An 18,771-nucleotide genomic window follows, 5' to 3' on the forward strand; every position below is an offset into this window, starting at 1 on the left:
ATGCTGAACAAGTACTTTATGAAAAAATACTTTACTTTATCAAGTATTTTATGGCCTTTAGTTAAGTAGAATCCTGGATGTAGGACTTCCAGAGTTGTTACTTTCTGGTATTTATTTTTCTATCTGATTTAAAGTCTTGAAATGCACCACAGCAAGCCAAGGACAAATGTAGCATGAGCACCTCAACTCAGGATGTGATTTACATTTCACCTTCTTCAAACATGTGAAATGTGTGAAATCAACTAACTTCCAAGCGCCAAAAATAGGCTTTGGGCCTGCTATCTTCTAGAAGCTTTCTAGCAGTGTCTGGCCAGCGTGGGCCACGCCATGCAGCAGGTGATTGAACAGGCCGTGCACAGCTGTGACGCTGACAGGGGGTATGGAGGTGTCGGGTGGGCCAGACCTACGACAGGCTATCATGAAAGCCGTCTGCCTGAGTGACAGCACCCCTTGTGACTCTGTGGCCCTATAAGGAAACATGAAATTTAGGGCTCCAGAGTTTCCTCACCCCCCCCACCCCCACCCCCCACCCCCAAGACTAATACTGTAGTGGACAGTTCTTCTGGAACCTTCTTAATGGGGGCTTCGAGAAGCCCCCCCTCCAGTATAAATAGACTGAGGCATGCTAGAAGGAGAAGACATTCACATAGAGACTCACAGCCCACAGGAGCAGCGGAGAAACACAGATATTGGAGATCTACAGTAACCTAGACAAGCCCAGTAATTTATCCTGTACCATCTCCAAGAAAAAAATTAAGAGGGATTTCATTCAAGGTAAGAGTTTGCAAAGTGAGTTGCATATTTTTTGCTTGCTGAGTTATCTGGGACAGACAAGGTTATGGCAAGTTGTGTTTTAAAGAGTCTGGGAAAATGCATGACACTTTACCACATACACCCTTTGGAAAGAAATACTGCATCAAGTTGATTAGTTGGTCGATTTGCATTTAAAATAGTCAGTCTACTTTGAAATGTGAGGCCTGTCTGAAACTGTCTAAGGACCACATGGCCTGGAGTGTGACCCTAAGAGGGAGCAATGGCGGGTGAGCAGAAAAGCTCCTTGGCACAAAGAGAACTTAAAACAGAGAAAATGATCAATGAAGACAATTCCAAGAAGTAAAGTCAATATTATACATTTTTATCCATTTTGAATTTGATGGCCACATTTTATGTAGTCTAATGGCTATACAACAAATTATTACGTTATTTAGTTTTCCTGGTAGACATTACATTAACGGATTTCTCAATATCTTTCCTTCTGGCCAGAAATGGATCACTTTAGATCTCTCTTTCAAATAAATGTTATATGACGCATGTTGCAGCTGTTGGGGTGGGGGGGGGACACAATTAGGCTCCGCCCTCTTGCAAAATGGCAAATTTGAGTGGCAGATGGAACATGTGCATAGGAGGGTCTGATCTTCTTTAAGCAGTGGCCCATAGCTGTCCTCCCAACAGTCGCAGATTTTTAACATCAAACTGTCTGAAACTATCTGCACATTTATTTTATGTAAATAATGCTTTGTATTCCTTGAGAATGTTTAGATGGCTGTGACTGTTAACCTTGATTCTCAAATTGAGGAAAATTGAAGCGATGCAGTAACAAACTATCGTGTGCAACATTTTCATTATTTGTCCTCATACAGATGCCAGAGAAAGTCGCTCATGCAATGGAGGAGGACATGGAGACCTTTGCCTTTCAGGCTGAGATTGCTCAGCTGATGTCTCTGATCATCAATACTTTCTATTCCAACAAAGAGATCTTCCTTAGAGAGCTCATCTCCAACTCTTCAGATGTAAGTGAAGCACCAAATTTCTTTAAGTATCTATAATAAAACAATGACGTAAAAGGCCATCTATATTCTCTATTTTTTGATACCAAACAACATTCTATGACATTTATTTTCCTTTCCGACAGGCTTTGGACAAAATCAGATACGAAAGCCTGACAGACCCCAGCAGACTGGAGTCCTGCAAGGACCTGAAGATGGAAATCCACCCTGACCTGCACGCTCGCACCCTGACCTTGATCGACACAGGCATCGGCATGACCAAGGCCGACCTGATCAACAACCTGGGAACCATCGCCAAGTCGGGCACCAAGGCCTTCATGGAGGCCCTGCAGGCTGGAGCCGACATCTCCATGATCGGTCAGTTTGGTGTGGGTTTCTACTCCGCCTACCTGGTGGCGGAGAAGGTGACCGTCATCACCAAGCACAACGATGACGAGCAGTATATTTGGGAGTCTTCAGCAGGAGGCTCTTTCACAGTAAAAATAGATAGTGGTAAGATGGCATTTTCTTCATAGGATTCATCATGATAAACTTTTTACATCATAAGCCTAATTTGACACATGGCGTTGCACTGTTCTCACTCTTTGTTATATTTGTTATTTAAAGGTGAGTCTATTGGCCGTGGCACCAAGGTTATCCTCCACCTCAAGGAGGACCAGTCTGAATATTGTGAGGAAAAGCGTATCAAGGAAGTCGTGAAGAAGCACTCACAGTTCATTGGTTATCCCATCACTCTTTATGTAAGTTCCATTAATAGGCCATGGCGGCTTTAAGTCAAAAACAGACTGAAAACACCTCAAGTCTTTACAAAAATAACAAATAATAGTCATAAATCACTATGCCTTGTTATATTTTAAGGTTGAGAAGTCCAGAGAGAAAGAAGTTGACCTTGAAGAGGGAGAGACAGTAGAGGAGGTTGAGAAGGATGCCGCTGTGGACAAGGACAAACCCAAAATTGAGGATGTCGGCTCTGATGAGGATGAAGACACCAAGGACGGCAAGAACAAGAGGAAAAAGAAGGTCAAGGAAAAGTACATGGATGCTCAGGAGCTGAACAAGACCAAGCCTATCTGGACCCGTAACCCAGATGACATCACCAACGAGGAGTACGGAGAATTCTACAAGAGCCTCACCAACGACTGGGAGGACCACCTGGCTGTCAAGGTAGGTTTGTCGATAGGTAAAACAAAATGATAACGGCAAAAGAATGAGCATTATGTGATTTAATTCATTCTTGATTTCTACAGCACTTTTCAGTGGAAGGCCAACTTGAATTCCGTGCCCTTCTCTTCGTGCCCAGAAGGGCTTCGTTTGACCTCTTTGAGAACAAGAAGAAGAAGAATAACATCAAGCTGTATGTGCGTAGAGTCTTCATCATGGACAATTGTGATGAGCTCATGCCAGAGTACCTCAGTGAGTATTGCATTAATTATGAAAGCACAATAAACCATATTAAATGTTTTTAAGCCTTCTATATATCGACTTACTTTCGAGAAATCAACAGGAATGCATGGCTGATGAATTTGTCCATGTCTCTCCACATTAGACTTCATCAAGGGTGTGGTGGACTCTGAGGATCTGCCCCTGAACATCTCCAGAGAGATGCTGCAGCAGAGCAAGATCCTGAAGGTCATCCGCAAGAACCTGGTCAAGAAGTGCCTGGAGCTCTTCACAGAGCTGTCCGAGGACAAGGAGAACTACAAGAAGTACTATGAGCAGTTCTCCAAGAACATCAAGGTAAGCCAATACATCTGAAATTGTTCGAATTTCCTTCATTTAAAATGGATTATACTTTTCAATTGAAAGTGGATTGACTTTAATCAATGCCTTGTGCTCTGATAGCTTGGCATCCACGAGGACTCTCAGAACAGGAAGAAGCTTTCTGAGATGCTGCGTTACTACACATCAAACTCAGCCGATGACATGGTTTCCCTGAAGGACTACGTTTCCCGTATGAAGGACAACCAAAAACACATCTATTACATCACTGGTTCGTTGTTCCGTTCAATTTCTCCAAACTTTTCTGATTTCTTTTTACATTTTTTAGAATGTGATTGCATTCATTCACTACTTTTATTTCATAGGCGAGACCAAGGAACAGGTGGCCAACTCTGCTTTTGTGGAGCGCCTTCGTAAGGCTGGCCTGGAAGTCATCTACATGATTGAGCCCATCGATGAGTACTGTGTCCAGCAGCTGAAGGAGTATGATGGCAAGAACCTGGTTTCGGTGACCAAGGAGGGCCTGGAGTTGCCTGAAGATGAGGACGAGAAGAATAGGCAGGAGGAGCTGAAAACTAAGTTTGAAAATTTGTGCAAGATCATGAAGGACATCCTGGACAAGAAGATTGAAAAGGTAATACTCTCGTTGAAAATATCTCAATCATTGAAAATACTGTCTCAAATCCATACATATGAGACCATTCTCTATTTCAATCTTGACAATTACAAACAATTCATCGTCAACAGGTGACCATCTCCAACCGTCTGGTCTCCTCACCGTGCTGCATTGTCACCAGCACCTACGGCTGGACGGCTAACATGGAGAGGATCATGAAGTCTCAAGCACTCAGGGACAACTCCACCATGGGTTATATGACAGCCAAGAAGCATCTGGAGATCAACCCTCAGCATCCGATTGTTGAGACCCTGAGAGAGAAGGCGGAGGCCGACAAGAACGACAAAGCTGTGAAGGACCTGGTGATCCTTCTGTTCGAGACCGCCCTGCTATCTTCGGGATTCACACTGGAGGACCCTCAGACACATGCCAACCGTATCTACAGAATGATCAAACTGGGTCTGGGTGAGTAGCCCCTCACTCATGTTAATTAATAGAGATTATTTCGATAAGAGAAGCCAGCCATGATCGGTTTCGTATAAAAATAAATATCAAGGGAAGTGTTGAAAATGTTGGAAATATTTTGATTCCCAGGCATTGATGACGATGACTCAGCAGCAGAGGACCTCATTCAGCCCAGTGAAGACGATATGCCAGTTTTGGAAGGAGAGGATGACACATCAAGGATGGAAGAAGTTGACTAAGTTATTCCCAACAAACTAATATGACATGCCTCTTGCTTTAACCTTTTTTTAAAAAATTATTATTATGATGAAGTTATTGTTCTTCCCAATAGTTTTCAATTCCACACAACTGTAATATTTCTTGAAAGCAGTAGGCTTTCAAGGTAAAGCTCAGTATTTCATCAATTCATTATTTTTATTATTATTATTATTATTATTATTATTATTATTATTATTATTATACACTATTATTATTATTACATCCCAGCATGATTGTATTTCAGATGTGATTCATCTTATTCAAATCCAATTAAAAACACAACTATCCAAAAGCAATGACAAGTCAACAGGATTTTGACTTATCTGTTTTTTTCTAACTGTTACATGTTTTTTATTTAAAGAAATGCAGATTTTTAATAAAATTGTATTTGGAAATATGGTCTACAATTTATTTTCTTCTTTCCCAGCGTAATGCAGGGTTGTATTTTGGACGTTACCATTTATTTTTCCCGACAAACCATTTTTTGGAAGGATTAAAACAAATCACATATTCCAACTCGTAGTTTTTTGTTTTTTTTTTCATTTATTTCTATGAATACATATTTCAATACATGTCTGTTCTGGGTCTTTCTGTGGGTCAGCGCGCGTTCGCGTAGAAAGACCGAGAACCCCTCCACGGTCACAATCGCTTCCCCATTCCCGCTGCGACTCGACGCACATCGCGCAGCCGTGCCCCGCCGGCCCCGCCCTCCCCATGCAGTTCAACGCTAGCTGGGCGCGACCCAAACGGGCCAATCCGGGCGATTGACGGCCCGCTGCGCCAATCGCCGCCCGGCACCAAAGCCCCCGGCGAGGAAGCTTCCAGACGATTCTGGAAGAGTCGGCGGGGGTGGGAGTACAAAAGCTGCCCGGCGCCCCAGCATCCCCACTCCACCCGCCGGTCCCGCCGCACCGCCGCAGCCAGTGCAACGGCCGCTCATCACCGAGGAATTTCCAATACGTTCCGGGATTAAAGGTGAACAGGCGTGACGCTCGTAGGGCTGTGTTACACAGTCAACACAGTCGTTATTTGTCATCGTTTGTTTGGTTTTCTTGCTTTAATTAGGTGTCTATCCCGATTTATTCCCTAATCCTGTAAAGATAGGCCAACGCTCGCTCATCCCGCGTTAGCTACCTCCCGAAGGTGACTTGTTTTAATACGTGTAATGACGTCAGAAGGGTGTTCTTTTGGGGGCGATTCTGTGGCACAAATTGGATGAAGCGTCTCCTGTTATGTCTTCACGTAACGGTTTTAGCAATGTACAGCAGGTAAATTGGGATTGCATGTACGCTGACCTCCTTAAACTTTTGACTTCAGTATTTGGTCACGTTTGTGGTGGAGTTTTGTTATCCGTTTCTTTTTTAATATATACATTAATAACACAACTAGAGAGATGGTACACGCACCGCGCGGTGAAGCATTGAACCTGATTTAATTGGAGTGAACAGAAGTGGCCAGAGGGGAAGAGCACTAATACTAGATTTAATAAGCTCAATGAGCATCTGCTCGTGTTGTCTCAGCGCTCTGCTGGAGGTCCTGGTAGTTTCTAGAATCCCGCTGTTCTCCAGTCCAGCCGGCAGGGGGAGCTCTTCTGGGCTGATCCTGCGAGGCAGCGCCGACCATGTGCTCAGACCTTTCCGCTGGAGTTATTTAAATGCCCCGACACCAAGTTGTCAAAAGTACCACATGCACATTTATACCTAGGTAAAAGTATACAAGTACCTACTCTTGAACGTACGTAGAATATTACAAGTCTTATATCAAGACTAATGGCTTTTTTTCTGGGTGCTGATGCAGATCCTGATTACGATTTACAAAAATAGTATAGATCGTGTCATCATCATTTTGAAGGACATGGAACTCATGAATAGTAATAATTGATGAGCAATATGAAAGATACAGCCTGCTATTCCCCCTCTTTCTTTGGCTATATTAGGATATAAATCTGATTGGATAAAAATTAAAAAAAACCAAGATGAGGTAACCTGACTTTGAGAGAAGTGTAGTAGAATCAAAATAACAGATATTTGCTCTGAAATGTAGTGGAGTTAAAGTCGAAAGTCTGTGGTGTGGTGTTTTTTTTTTTTCCCCTGGTTCTAGGTGGATTACAGGAAGTGCTGCAGCAATCAGGACAGGCACATGGCTGAATAACCATAAGCCTGTTGTCATGAACACATGATTACTGAAGTGCACTTATCCATCAGTTACATTTCAATCTAAACAGGGATATGGATCAGACCAATTTGAGTATAGACTTCATTCATCCAAGATGATATTGATCCGTTTCTTTTCAGTTATATCAACTTTTAATTATCACAAATCATCTAAAAAAAATGTTCTGGAAATGTTGAGTAGGTATGAATACAAATTAGTAGCTCTGTCAATATCTTTTGACAGACCAATTCTGTAAGTTATAGTTGTCTGTCTTTGAGTTGAATCAAATCATCAATAGGGCTACTTAGGTTTATCTGAAGAAGCAGTAATTGGTGGACATATTGCCTTCCTAAAGCAAACAAACACCGTATACCATTTCTCTATTTAACCAAAATAGTAGATCAAATGTCAACAGTTTATAATTGTTTTCTTTAATTCCCTTGTACTCATTCCTCTGTTCAGATGCCTGAACCCCAGGACCAGCCCATGGAGGAGGAGGCCGAGACCTTTGCTTTCCAGGCTGAGATTGCTCAGCTCATGTCTCTGATCATCAACACTTTCTACTCCAACAAGGAAATCTTCCTGAGGGAGCTCATTTCCAACTCCTCAGATGTACGTTGATCAAGCTTTTATGAATGTCATCTTTTAAGATTTTAATATTTGGGTACCCGTCACAGATGCAGCCGCTACTTGCAGCTTCACTAAGTAGTGGTACAATCTCAATATTCCTTCCCAGAACATTTACAAATGTTTGTTACATTTATTCATTGTAAAAAATGTTTTTTAATTAATTCACTTAAAAAACTTTGATACAATATCCTGACTCTGATACACATTCCTTAACAATTATTCTTTACTATACTTTCTTACCGTTAACAATATGCCTTTGTATTTTCCATATGCTATACACTTTTGAAAAATTCTGTGCATCTTTAATCTTTAATTAATCTCCACAAAGTAAAAATGGCACATTCACTCTTATCTAGTTTTAATGTTGTCATGCTCAAGAGAAGATAGGGCTGCAGATATTCCTCTATAATCCCATCCAAATTTCTATGCTTTATTATTTTTAATATTTGAATATATTTACATTTTTAATGCTCAGATAGAGTACTGGGGGGATCTTTTCTCCAAACAAAGCCAAAACTCTGGATGTATTTCATTTACTTCCGTTTACAGACCGTATTTTTGGGGCCTGTTGGCAAATGTGGTTAGAAAACTCTGCACTAGAGGACATTCTGTCTGTGATGTGGTGTTTATTTCCTACTTTCATTGCCATATCTCTTAATTACTGGACATTATGGTCAAAAGGGCACTCTCCCTTTTACACACAGTGCGTCTTCGCCGACACTGACTTCACACATAGTTACTGGGTATATTTCTTTCTAATGTGCATTCACTGTGCAACAAACTGGATGAACTTATATTGAACTTTTTTGCTCATAATGTGTGAATTGATTCGCGAATGTTAGCTAAAATCACAGAATTGCTAATAAATATAATCAATTATTTATTTATAAACACACAATACACAATCGAATGGCAATTTCAGCATTCAACTAGTGTTATTTTTTGGAATTAAATACTATTTGAATTTCATTCTTGCAGCCCTGCTCTAAAATAACGTTAACCAGAAGCTAGACACTTGGGAACATTGGACTTTTGTGCTCTACATTATTCATGATTTCTCGTCACTGAATTTTTGAACCTAAAAACATTTCATGTCCGTAAATGTTGGTTGGATACAAATTATAAGCATAAACAAAAACATTTCACTTAATACCTGAAATGAACACTTTATTTTGTTTTTCATAGGCGTTGGATAAAATCCGCTATGAGAGTCTCACGGATCCATCTAAGCTGGACTCTGGCAAGGACCTGAAGATTGAGATCATCCCGAACAAGGAGGAGCGTACACTGACCCTGATCGACACGGGCATCGGCATGACCAAGGCCGACCTGATCAACAACCTGGGAACCATTGCCAAGTCGGGCACCAAGGCCTTCATGGAGGCCCTGCAGGCTGGAGCCGACATCTCCATGATCGGTCAGTTTGGTGTGGGTTTCTACTCCGCCTACCTGGTGGCGGATAAGGTAACTGTCATCACCAAGCACCTGGATGACGAGCAGTACGCCTGGGAATCTTCCGCCGGAGGCTCATTCACTGTGAAAGTAGACAACTGTAAGTGATGCCTTATCAACAGTGGATTCAAATTTATTATATGTCTTCATTGGAGGTTAAATCAATGTTTTCCAAACGCTTTGTCGTGGCACACTAGTCAGCTTTCAGAGCTCACCAGGTGGGCTGTGATTTTATTATTTTTTAATTTTATTTATAATAAATAGAGGATAAAAATTGGCTCTTGCGTTGCAAGGCTGTGCTAATTCATAATTTTCAGCTAGAATAGCAGCTGTGTTCCTCACAATAAGCTTGTTTCATACTGAAAGTGAGAATTATTTTAAGGCGATAATAATAAGCACAGTAATACATGCGTATCATATTTTTTGTGGTTAATGGGATTATGGGCTGTGGGATATTTTAATTGTATAAGGTGTGCCGTGGCAGGAAAAAGGTTTCCAACACTGGAGTAAATATTTATTACTTTTTTCCCCCATATTTTCTTTGCCTTTCTATTTTCTTTCCCTCACAGCTGAGCCTATGGGACGCGGTACAAAGGTTGTCCTGCACCTGAAAGAGGACCAGGCCGAGTACATAGAGGAGCGAAGGATCAAAGAGATTGTCAAGAAGCACTCGCAGTTCATTGGCTACCCCATCACACTCTTTGTAAGTGTATCTCATTTTTAAAGTTAAAGTATAATAATGTAAACAATGATAATGTAATATTGTAAATAACAGAAAATATGTAAAACACCTAATAATTCACCTCATGTTGTAAAATAGATAACAAATAGCTGAAAGTCGATGAGTCGAATCACCAGTCGGGGACCTGTCAGTTGCAGTCGTTTTATTTCTTTATTTTTGTCAGCCATTGTGTATTACAATAACAGGATAGCTTACAAAATACACAGAGATAACATTAAGCGGGGGTCTGGGGGTCCTCCCCCAGGAAACATTGAGCGTCAAACACTTAATTTCCTGCATTCTCGTGAATCTTTATTCACCAATTTGTGTTTTTTCTGCATCCATTTATGGTGGATATGTCACTTGTTCTAAATATTGAGGGGGACCTATCACCTGGATCCCCCCCCCCTGAAATCTACCTCGCTAAACACAATCTTGGCTCGTAAACTAACTATTAAAAGGTACAGATCTCTCCAATGAACAAAGCTAAGTGAGAATCTAACTGAACCACTGAAATGCTCTTCACTCCATTAGAAGACGGTGGAGCAAGAAATGTATTGGGAATATATCATTTAATTTAAAACAATAGGATGGAATTTTTTCGCCCTTGTTTTCATTATAATATATTATATGTGTAATTTGTTTTAGAGAATGTTAATTGAGTCCAGCCACATTAAATCTTTATAAATGTTTTTTGAATGTTTTGTTTTTTGTGGTATAAATGGAAACAAAATATTTCATAGTTAAAAGATATGCTTGGGAGCCGCAAGAGACAAACTTTTGAAAGTGCGCCTCCTCTGTACGTTTTAGGTCGAGAAAGAGCGTGACAAGGAGGTGAGTGACGACGAGGAGGAGGAGGTGGAGGAGAAGAAGGAAGTTGAAGAGGAGGGGGAGGAGCAAGAGGACAAGCCCGAAATCGAGGATGTTGGCTCTGATGAGGAGCACGACCACGACAAGTGCTCGGACAAAAAGAAGAAGAAGAAGATCAAGGAGAAGTATATCGACCAGGAGGAGCTGAACAAAACCAAGCCGCTGTGGACGCGAAACCCAGATGATATCACCAATGAGGAGTACGGAGAGTTCTACAAAAGCCTGACCAATGACTGGGAGGACCATCTGGCCATCAAGGTGAGGAAGCCCTTACTTCATCAAATATGAATGCAGGGTTCTCACCAGGTCCTTGAAGTGCTTGAATTTCATACTCAGGATGTTAAGTACTGGAATACCTTGAAAATAGCCCTTTTTGTCTTTTGTGAAGTCATTTCACTGAGTGTCCTCAGTATATTATATATACGTATGTATGTAAAATAGAAAATGAGACTAAGATTATATTATTAAAATTAACTTTGACTTGGGTGAAGTCCTTGAAAATGGTGCAAAAGTAAGTGAAAGTCCTTGAATTTCATTTTGTAATGCCAGAATGAACCCTGTGGATCTTTTGATACAGAATTTGGCCTTTACCACAAACTTTTTCACAATAAGATCCCCTTGGTAGACCCCCACAGAAAACTAAAAGAACACACTTATATATGTTATATGGTTTAACATTGAAGTTAAACACTACAGAAAATAAAATGCAAATCTCACAACAATCAAGTTCCCTCCCATAGTTAGTGAGGTTGAGTGTATTTATAAATTGTTTTAATTCTATTTTTAATATAATAAATAATAGATTTGAATAAAGCTTTGCTACGGTTGCCCTGCAATTCATGAGGACCCAGAAGGGGCCACGGTCCCCAGTTTGGGAATCCCTGGCTTACATCAGTACAATAACAAGAACGTGATAGACATTTTATACAATAGTGCTGAGTGGCCCATTTTTAAATGGTAATTCATAACTTAAACTGTTCAGTCCTTCCAGTGAATAGTCACGTTAAAAATATTCATCAAATATCTGCAGATAATATATCAGCCACAATTACATCATATCCTTCAAAACGAACTCAAGACTATATCTTGAACCCTGATGATTTAGATATTCAGAGGCGCTACTTAGATGAGTTGTGCAGAGACAACATAGAAACTGAACGGATCATTTTGTTTCCCGCAGCACTTCTCAGTGGAAGGCCAGCTGGAGTTCCGTGCGCTGCTGTTCGTGCCTCGCCGTGCGCCCTTCGACCTCTTTGAGAACAAGAAGAAGAAAAACAACATCAAGCTGTACGTTCGTAGGGTCTTCATCATGGACAACTGTGACGAGCTCATTCCAGAGTACCTCAGTGAGTCTTCCTGAAACCCCTTCAAGAACTTAATTTTATGTAAAGAATATGCCTACCTGCGTAATTACATTAAAAGAATGTGCTCAAGTTTCATTCATGGAATACGCTGTAGAACACAACTGAACGGTTTCTTGTCCATTCTTAGACTTCATCAAGGGTGTGGTGGACTCCGAGGATCTGCCCCTGAACATCTCCAGAGAGATGCTGCAGCAAAGCAAGATCCTGAAGGTCATCCGCAAGAACCTGGTCAAGAAGTGCCTGGAGCTCTTCACAGAGCTGTCCGAGGACAAGGAGAACTACAAGAAGTACTATGAGCAGTTCTCCAAGAACCTCAAGGTTGGTTTTAGACTTTCTGAAAAATAAATATGTATTTTTTTGGCCATCAAAATGGTGCCCATCTTCGAGGCTACCATAAGCCAGTCATCCATTTTCTTATTAGTCGTTTGTCCTTGTGACCTTCTCAGCAGCCACCTGTCTGATCCTCTCGCCATGTTGTCTTGGTGCTAAGCTGCTCTGAGCCTTATTAAGCACTCCTTACCGCCACCTTCTGTTGTGTCTCAGCTGTTTAGAAATAAAGATCAGTATCAGATGTTGTAATTAATTTAAAATACTGTAGCACGAGCTTCTGCAATTGAGTAACATTACAGATACATTGGTGTCTCTTTGGAAGATCATAAGCTAATCATTGTAGTTCATAGACACGGTCAATGATGGCCCCCGATCCACTGATTATAAGTAACTGGAAATCAGTTTTTTAAATATTCCCATTCCCATTTTCTCCAGCTGGGCATCCACGAGGACTCCCAGAACAGGAAGAAGCTGTCTGAGATGCTGCGCTACTACACCTCTGCCTCTGGAGACGAGATGGTTTCCCTGAAGGATTACGTCACGCGCATGAAGGACTCCCAGAAACACATCTACTACATCACTGGTGAGGCATCTCACAATCCGCTATGGGGCTCAATTTGCGTATTTTATGATCAGAAACTGTGTGTATTGCTGCCTGCAGTTATTATTATTATTATTATTATTATTAATAAGCCTACAGATGAACCTAATACTGCCTTCATACCAAATGTAGAATAATCCTTCTCACTTCATACTTAGCTGACACACCTTTTTGAGTTAGAGAGATGGTTTGTCGGAAAATTATTGTCCATTTGTCTTAAAGTCTGTCTTAAAAGTTCTCACAAGTATTAAATTCAACTATCTGATACCTGCAGATACTGTGTGTGCATTTTGTTGTAGTTCCCATATAAAATGCCTGCTCTCCCACCTTTTCCAGGTGAGACCAAAGACCAGGTGGCCAACTCCGCCTTCGTGGAGCGCCTACGCAAGGCCGGCCTGGAGGTGATCTACATGATAGAGCCCATCGATGAGTACTGCGTCCAGCAGCTGAAGGACTTTGAGGGCAAGAACCTGGTTTCCGTGACCAAGGAGGGCCTGGAGTTGCCTGAAGATGAAGACGAGAAGAAGAGGCAGGAGGAGAAGAAGTCTCAGTTTGAGAGCCTATGCAAGATTATGAAGGACATCCTGGAGAAGAAAGTGGAGAAGGTGAGAGGAATGAGCCTTAAAGCTCACAAACAGTCTTAAAATAAGAGCTTGAAATGTTAAATCGAGAGGATACCGCTGACTCTCTAGCTCCTTAGTTATTTTCACGAACAAATGTTTCGGTTATTGAGAATAACTGTAAGGAGCTACACTGAGTGTAGTGTGCATGATTCTTCCTTATTTTAATCTCTACCATTACCAGCCCTCTATAAAGATGAGAGGTTGTTTTTACCTTCTTTCTTTCTGAAATCCGAAATCAATATGCAGTTGTAATTACTTGCAGGGTTCTTGCATGTCCTGGAATGCCTGGAATTTTGTGATGTAGTTTTCCAGTGGAAAAGTCATGGAAAACAAGCTTTGTCCTGAAAAAAGTTGTATTCAGCATGCAACAAAAGTTTTGTTTTTGTACAACAATATTGAATAGTGACCGTTTATATTCCATATAACCAGAGCTAAGGTCAGAAATGTAGACATCAGCAAGGTATACTGTAGTCCTGTTCTAACGGGTGAAACAATATGCCTGTTCACAACCAGACTTAGAAGAGGTCTAATAAATAAATAAAAAAACACATGAGTGGACAGGGTCTTAATATGAATGACCCTTTGAGGGGTTTACTAGCTATTACTTTTCATGTTAGTATTTTTTATGTATATATTTTTCTGTACTTCATATCTCCCAATGAGCTGCTGCAACGTCTGAATTTCTTCACAGGGATCAATCAACAGGGTTCCTACCAGGTCCTTGAGGTGCTTGAAGTCCTTGAATTTTGTCCTCAGAAATTTAAGTGGTGGAATACTTTGAAAACAGTCCCCTTTGTGCTGAAGTGCTTGAAAAGTAATTGGAAAAAAAATGCGATAATACTAGATTACAACGAGATGAATAATATATACTGTGTATATAAGGCCTCTCCCACAGAATTTGATATTTGTGGTGATAGCTGACCGGGGGGGCGGGTCTGAGAGAGTGTCCCTGTTACATACGGTGACAGGGACACTCTGTTATATTTTCCAGATGTAAAATAAATACATCTGAAATAAAAACACAATATTTTTAATTGCGTTATTTATCTGATCGCTCTCTCTCCAATGTCTTTTACGCATGGAGAGGGAGACGGGCACAGGTTGCGTCCCAATCTCTCCCTCAGAGGACACACACGCAATTTTGATCAACATATTATTTTTGCCTTTAATGCATCATCAGAATGACGGATGATGAATGAATAGAGCCACAATTATTGTATCTTATTAGGGAGTTCCATCCGCTGCACTGGAAACCTATTTTTGCGCCGATTTTTATTATTAATCTTCTTGGCATTTTCGGGCCAAAAGTATCAAACGCGGTAACCGCAGTACGCACAGTCATGGTTGAGGTCTCGTTGGAACTGGTACATTTCAGAAATGTCGTGGTTCAAGTTTGATCAATATCGCTGTACATTTGGAGCAGAAATTGGTGGAAAAACCATTGCACATTTACCTGAAGTTGACAAACATTCACCTTGACTTGATTGGTTTGAGGAGCGGCTTTGTGACGTATCATCCCATGTTATATAAGTCCAGTTCTCTGGGTGCTCATTCGCATTCAGAGAGTTGGGCTGTGTAGACCTAGTTATTTAAGCTTGTTCGCGACGACAGACTTCGGAGGAGCCGATGCCGCGTTCAATATAAACTAGGAAAATTGTAACTCATGCTGCGGTTCACAGAAACCCAAAAACTGGATGCAAAATTATGGTGTTTTGTGCCGGGATCAGACTTAATGATATTTTTGTCTCTCACGATACTCACCCTTTGTCAGATTAGATCATGGTGCCATAAATTCTCGCTGTGTCTTGGTTGACAGACTTGCAACACGAGAAAGAGAGATTGTGTATGGGAAACACATGAATTAATGTGCGGGTCATGAAAAATGTCCAGGAAAATTATATTTTTGAAAAGAAAACGTTTGGGTCATGCCATAATATTGCAGAGGGAAAATTACTTCATCTTAATTTTTTTTCCACAGGTGACAGTCTCCAACCGTCTGGTCTCCTCACCGTGCTGCATCGTCACCAGCACCTATGGCTGGACGGCCAACATGGAGAGGATCATGAAGGCCCAGGCTCTGAGGGACAACTCCACCATGGGCTACATGGCGGCCAAGAAGCACCTGGAGATCAACCCCGACCACCCCATTGTGGAGACGCTGCGGCAGAAGGCGGAGGCAGACAAGAACGACAAGTCGGTGAAGGACCTGGTGATCCTGCTGTTTGAGACGGCCCTGCTGTCCTCAGGTTTCACCCTGGACGACCCTCAAACGCACTCCAACCGCATCTACAGGATGATCAAGCTGGGCCTGGGTGAGTCCTAACACCGATCTTCTTCAGGGGGTCTGTAGCTCCTTGAAAGCTCCTTCAAATGTCTGCAATTCAGTTTTATCAATATTAGGACTTAAAAGTCATAAATCTTAGAATTGACTGGATTAATTACATATCCAGTGTTACAAATAAGGTCATTAGTTTCCAAAGGTATCTACAGTATAATCAAGCTGGGCCTAGCTGAGTCTAAGAAGGTTAACAGCGACCATAAGGGCCGGCTCTTCCTATAGGCGACATAGGGTGCCGTCCCGAGGGGGGCACGGCGCGCAGGGGGAGCAATTGGGGAGTGATTTGTGAACCTTTCTCCCTCCGATGGTGCCTATGACGCGGTGGACGCTCGGGTGCCAATCCAAAAGTGTTTATTTTAGAAGTAGGTTATTTTATTTTACCGTTTCCTCATGGAACAAAACAAGCACAAAACAATCCCCACCCGACAGTTTGCCTCAAGAAAAATGGCTAGAGCTGGCCCTGCCGACCATCTCCAGGAGGTCTGCAGGTCCTTGAAATGTCTTAGTCTTAAATTTTGAATTTCTTTTATATTCAAGTTTTACAAATATTAAGCCTTAAAGGTGCAGTGTGTAGAATTTAGTGGCATCTAGCGGTGTGGTTGCATATCACAACCAACTGAATATCCCTGGCCATGGCAGTGCTACATGGCAGCCTCCGTGGAAGAGACGGTGGCCGAAACTCGCGAAAAACACGAAAGGCCCTCTCTAGAACCAGTGTTTGGTTTTATCCATTCTGGGCTGCAGTAGAAACATGGCGGCCTCCGTGGAAGCGTACGCACTCCCTATGTAGTTTAAAAACGCCTCATTCTGAGGTGACGAAAATGCGATTGTTATTTTCTTGGGATTATACACAAATTAAAACATACTTGACGTGGCTTCTGCCAAGTCGTTCTCTAAGTACTTAACACTGCACCTTTAAATGTCATCAATTGTCTTAAATTTTTTTTTTGAGGCCTAAATTTCCACAAACACTTTGTCAGATTTGTATTTTTCCATATTTTTTAAAAAACATTTGTCAACTTCTGTTTAAGCGTCAACATTTCTGATGTTATAAAACCTCAAAGCCTACTGTTTGAACCTTCTATTTATCTTCATACTTAGCTATTGGGGAAAATGCCTCTTCTAGATGAACCCAAAGGAATGTTTATATTAATTCCAGTTCCTCATCTTTTACATTATTATAATATTATTATTATTATCTGAACTAAAGTAAACTAGTAACAGTTCATAGATTCATCTAGTTCATAACCTACTGTTTCAAATACATACCTGTGCCAAATATATACTACTTAACTGCAATACTTATTTAAGATAAATTATTTGTCCAAAAATCTGTCTTAAATTGTATTTACATGTGTCATAAAGGTCTTAAATAGTAATAAATCCAGCTCTGGGATACGTACAGACACCCTGACCTATCACCTTGATAGGTCAGGGTGTCTGTAGGCCCTTAATTATTCCAGTGTAGTTGCTGGCACTGGTAGTGACTGCAAAATGATGCATGAAATACTCACCCTTTTTTGCCTTTTTTCTTACTCCTCTCTCCTCAGGAATCGATGAGGACGACCTCACGGCAGACGAGCCTGCGCCGGCTCCCGCTGAGGACATGCCGCCTCTGGAAGGGGACGATGACACCTCCAGGATGGAGGAGGTTGATTAGCTTTCCCGACTTTTGTGTCTGCTAGTTTTTAGCAGTTTTGTTCTATAAGAGTTTACTGTTTGTGGATGTGGAACGCCACATCACACTAAAGGTCCCAGTGCATTGACTATGAAATTCATAAAATGCATTCCCGAGAAGTTTCTTTTTTTTTTTTGTTGTTGAAGTCATCTTTTTTGTAAATTGAGTTGTACCAATGCATTTTTTATTTATTGACATTCCAGCATTCTCTGTGTGTTCTCACTTGCTGTAAATATCAAAATTGATACTGTTATTTGGAATGATGGTACCCAGAAATAAAGTTTTCCATCTTAACCGGTTGTTTGTTTCTCTTTGATTTTATGTGGGGAAGAAAAATTCCAAGCATTCAAATGTAGTTACTAGTGATACATAGAGCGGTGGTCACTGAAAATATTTTTAGTTTGAACCTGCTGCCAAGGATTGTCCAGCTGGAATGTTAATTAATAACATTACATTTCAATTGCATAATTAGATTTCATTGTCACTTTGGAGTCACTGTTCAAAGCAGCCTGTGAAGGTGCAGTGTGGACAATCTACGCAACCAACATGGCAGAAATGGAACATTATATAATTAGATTTAGTCATTTAGCAGACGCTTTTATCCAAAGCGGCTTACGAGGGAGAAGAACATTCAAGCTACATTGCAACAGAAACATTAGTGTAACAATAAATCAATACTGCTAAGTAGTGCTGTGTAATTGTGAGCTAGGAGAGGAGGTGCTCCCTGAAGAGCTGGGTCTTCAAGTGCTTCTTAAAGACAGGGAGGGAGGCCCCTGCTCTGGTGGCTTTTGGCAGCTCGTTCCACCAACGTGGAACTACAAGTGAGAACAGCCTGGATGGCTAACGTGTAACGTGTGCCCTCTTTGGCTGGTTGAGCCCCAGCCGCATTCTGTATCAACAATTAGTGTACAATCTCACGAAAACAAGAATTGTTGCTGTGGTCGTTGTGTTCCAAAGTCAACCCAAATTGTTCTTGAGTCTATATTCTGAAAGTTCGGGACGTCTTACGGAAAGATCGCAGGCGCCTCCACTTCTTCCACCTGCTGTAAGTCCTCCCGCCGCCAGGGAGCGCTCGTCGCTTTATAAGACGCCGAACGTCCACCGCTGACGCTGGGTGTCAGCTGACTGGCATCAGGCAATCAGCGCGGAGAGGAGGCGGGGTGTG

At 41.4% G+C, this 18,771-nt stretch overlaps 2 protein-coding genes across 2 annotated transcripts; both read left to right on the forward strand.

Moving 5' to 3' along the window:
• The first annotated feature begins 616 nt into the window (after positions 1-616).
• Positions 617-5,361, forward strand: hsp90aa1.1 (heat shock protein 90, alpha (cytosolic), class A member 1, tandem duplicate 1). Its single transcript, XM_080024151.1, has 11 exons — positions 617-774; positions 1,641-1,790; positions 1,913-2,279; positions 2,394-2,527; positions 2,646-2,951; positions 3,035-3,200; positions 3,334-3,524; positions 3,630-3,777; positions 3,872-4,140; positions 4,254-4,587; positions 4,717-5,361. Exons 2-11 carry the CDS (start codon positions 1,641-1,643, stop codon positions 4,824-4,826), a joined length of 2,175 nt encoding a protein of 724 aa, XP_079880277.1. The 5' UTR covers positions 617-774; the 3' UTR covers positions 4,827-5,361.
• Positions 5,362-5,707: 346 nt separating this feature from the next.
• Positions 5,708-17,595, forward strand: LOC307247975 (heat shock protein HSP 90-alpha). Its single transcript, XM_080024152.1, has 11 exons — positions 5,708-5,820; positions 7,462-7,611; positions 8,815-9,181; positions 9,651-9,784; positions 10,613-10,930; positions 11,853-12,018; positions 12,164-12,354; positions 12,802-12,949; positions 13,304-13,572; positions 15,569-15,902; positions 17,479-17,595. The coding sequence occupies exons 2-11, from the start codon at positions 7,462-7,464 to the stop codon at positions 17,586-17,588; spliced, it is 2,187 nt and encodes a 728-aa protein (XP_079880278.1). The 5' UTR covers positions 5,708-5,820; the 3' UTR covers positions 17,589-17,595.
• The last annotated feature ends 1,176 nt before the right edge of the window (positions 17,596-18,771 follow it).

This window comes from Zeus faber, assembly GCF_960531495.2.
Source record: "Zeus faber genome assembly, chromosome: 2".
Taxonomy (NCBI): domain Eukaryota; kingdom Metazoa; phylum Chordata; class Actinopteri; order Zeiformes; family Zeidae; genus Zeus; species Zeus faber.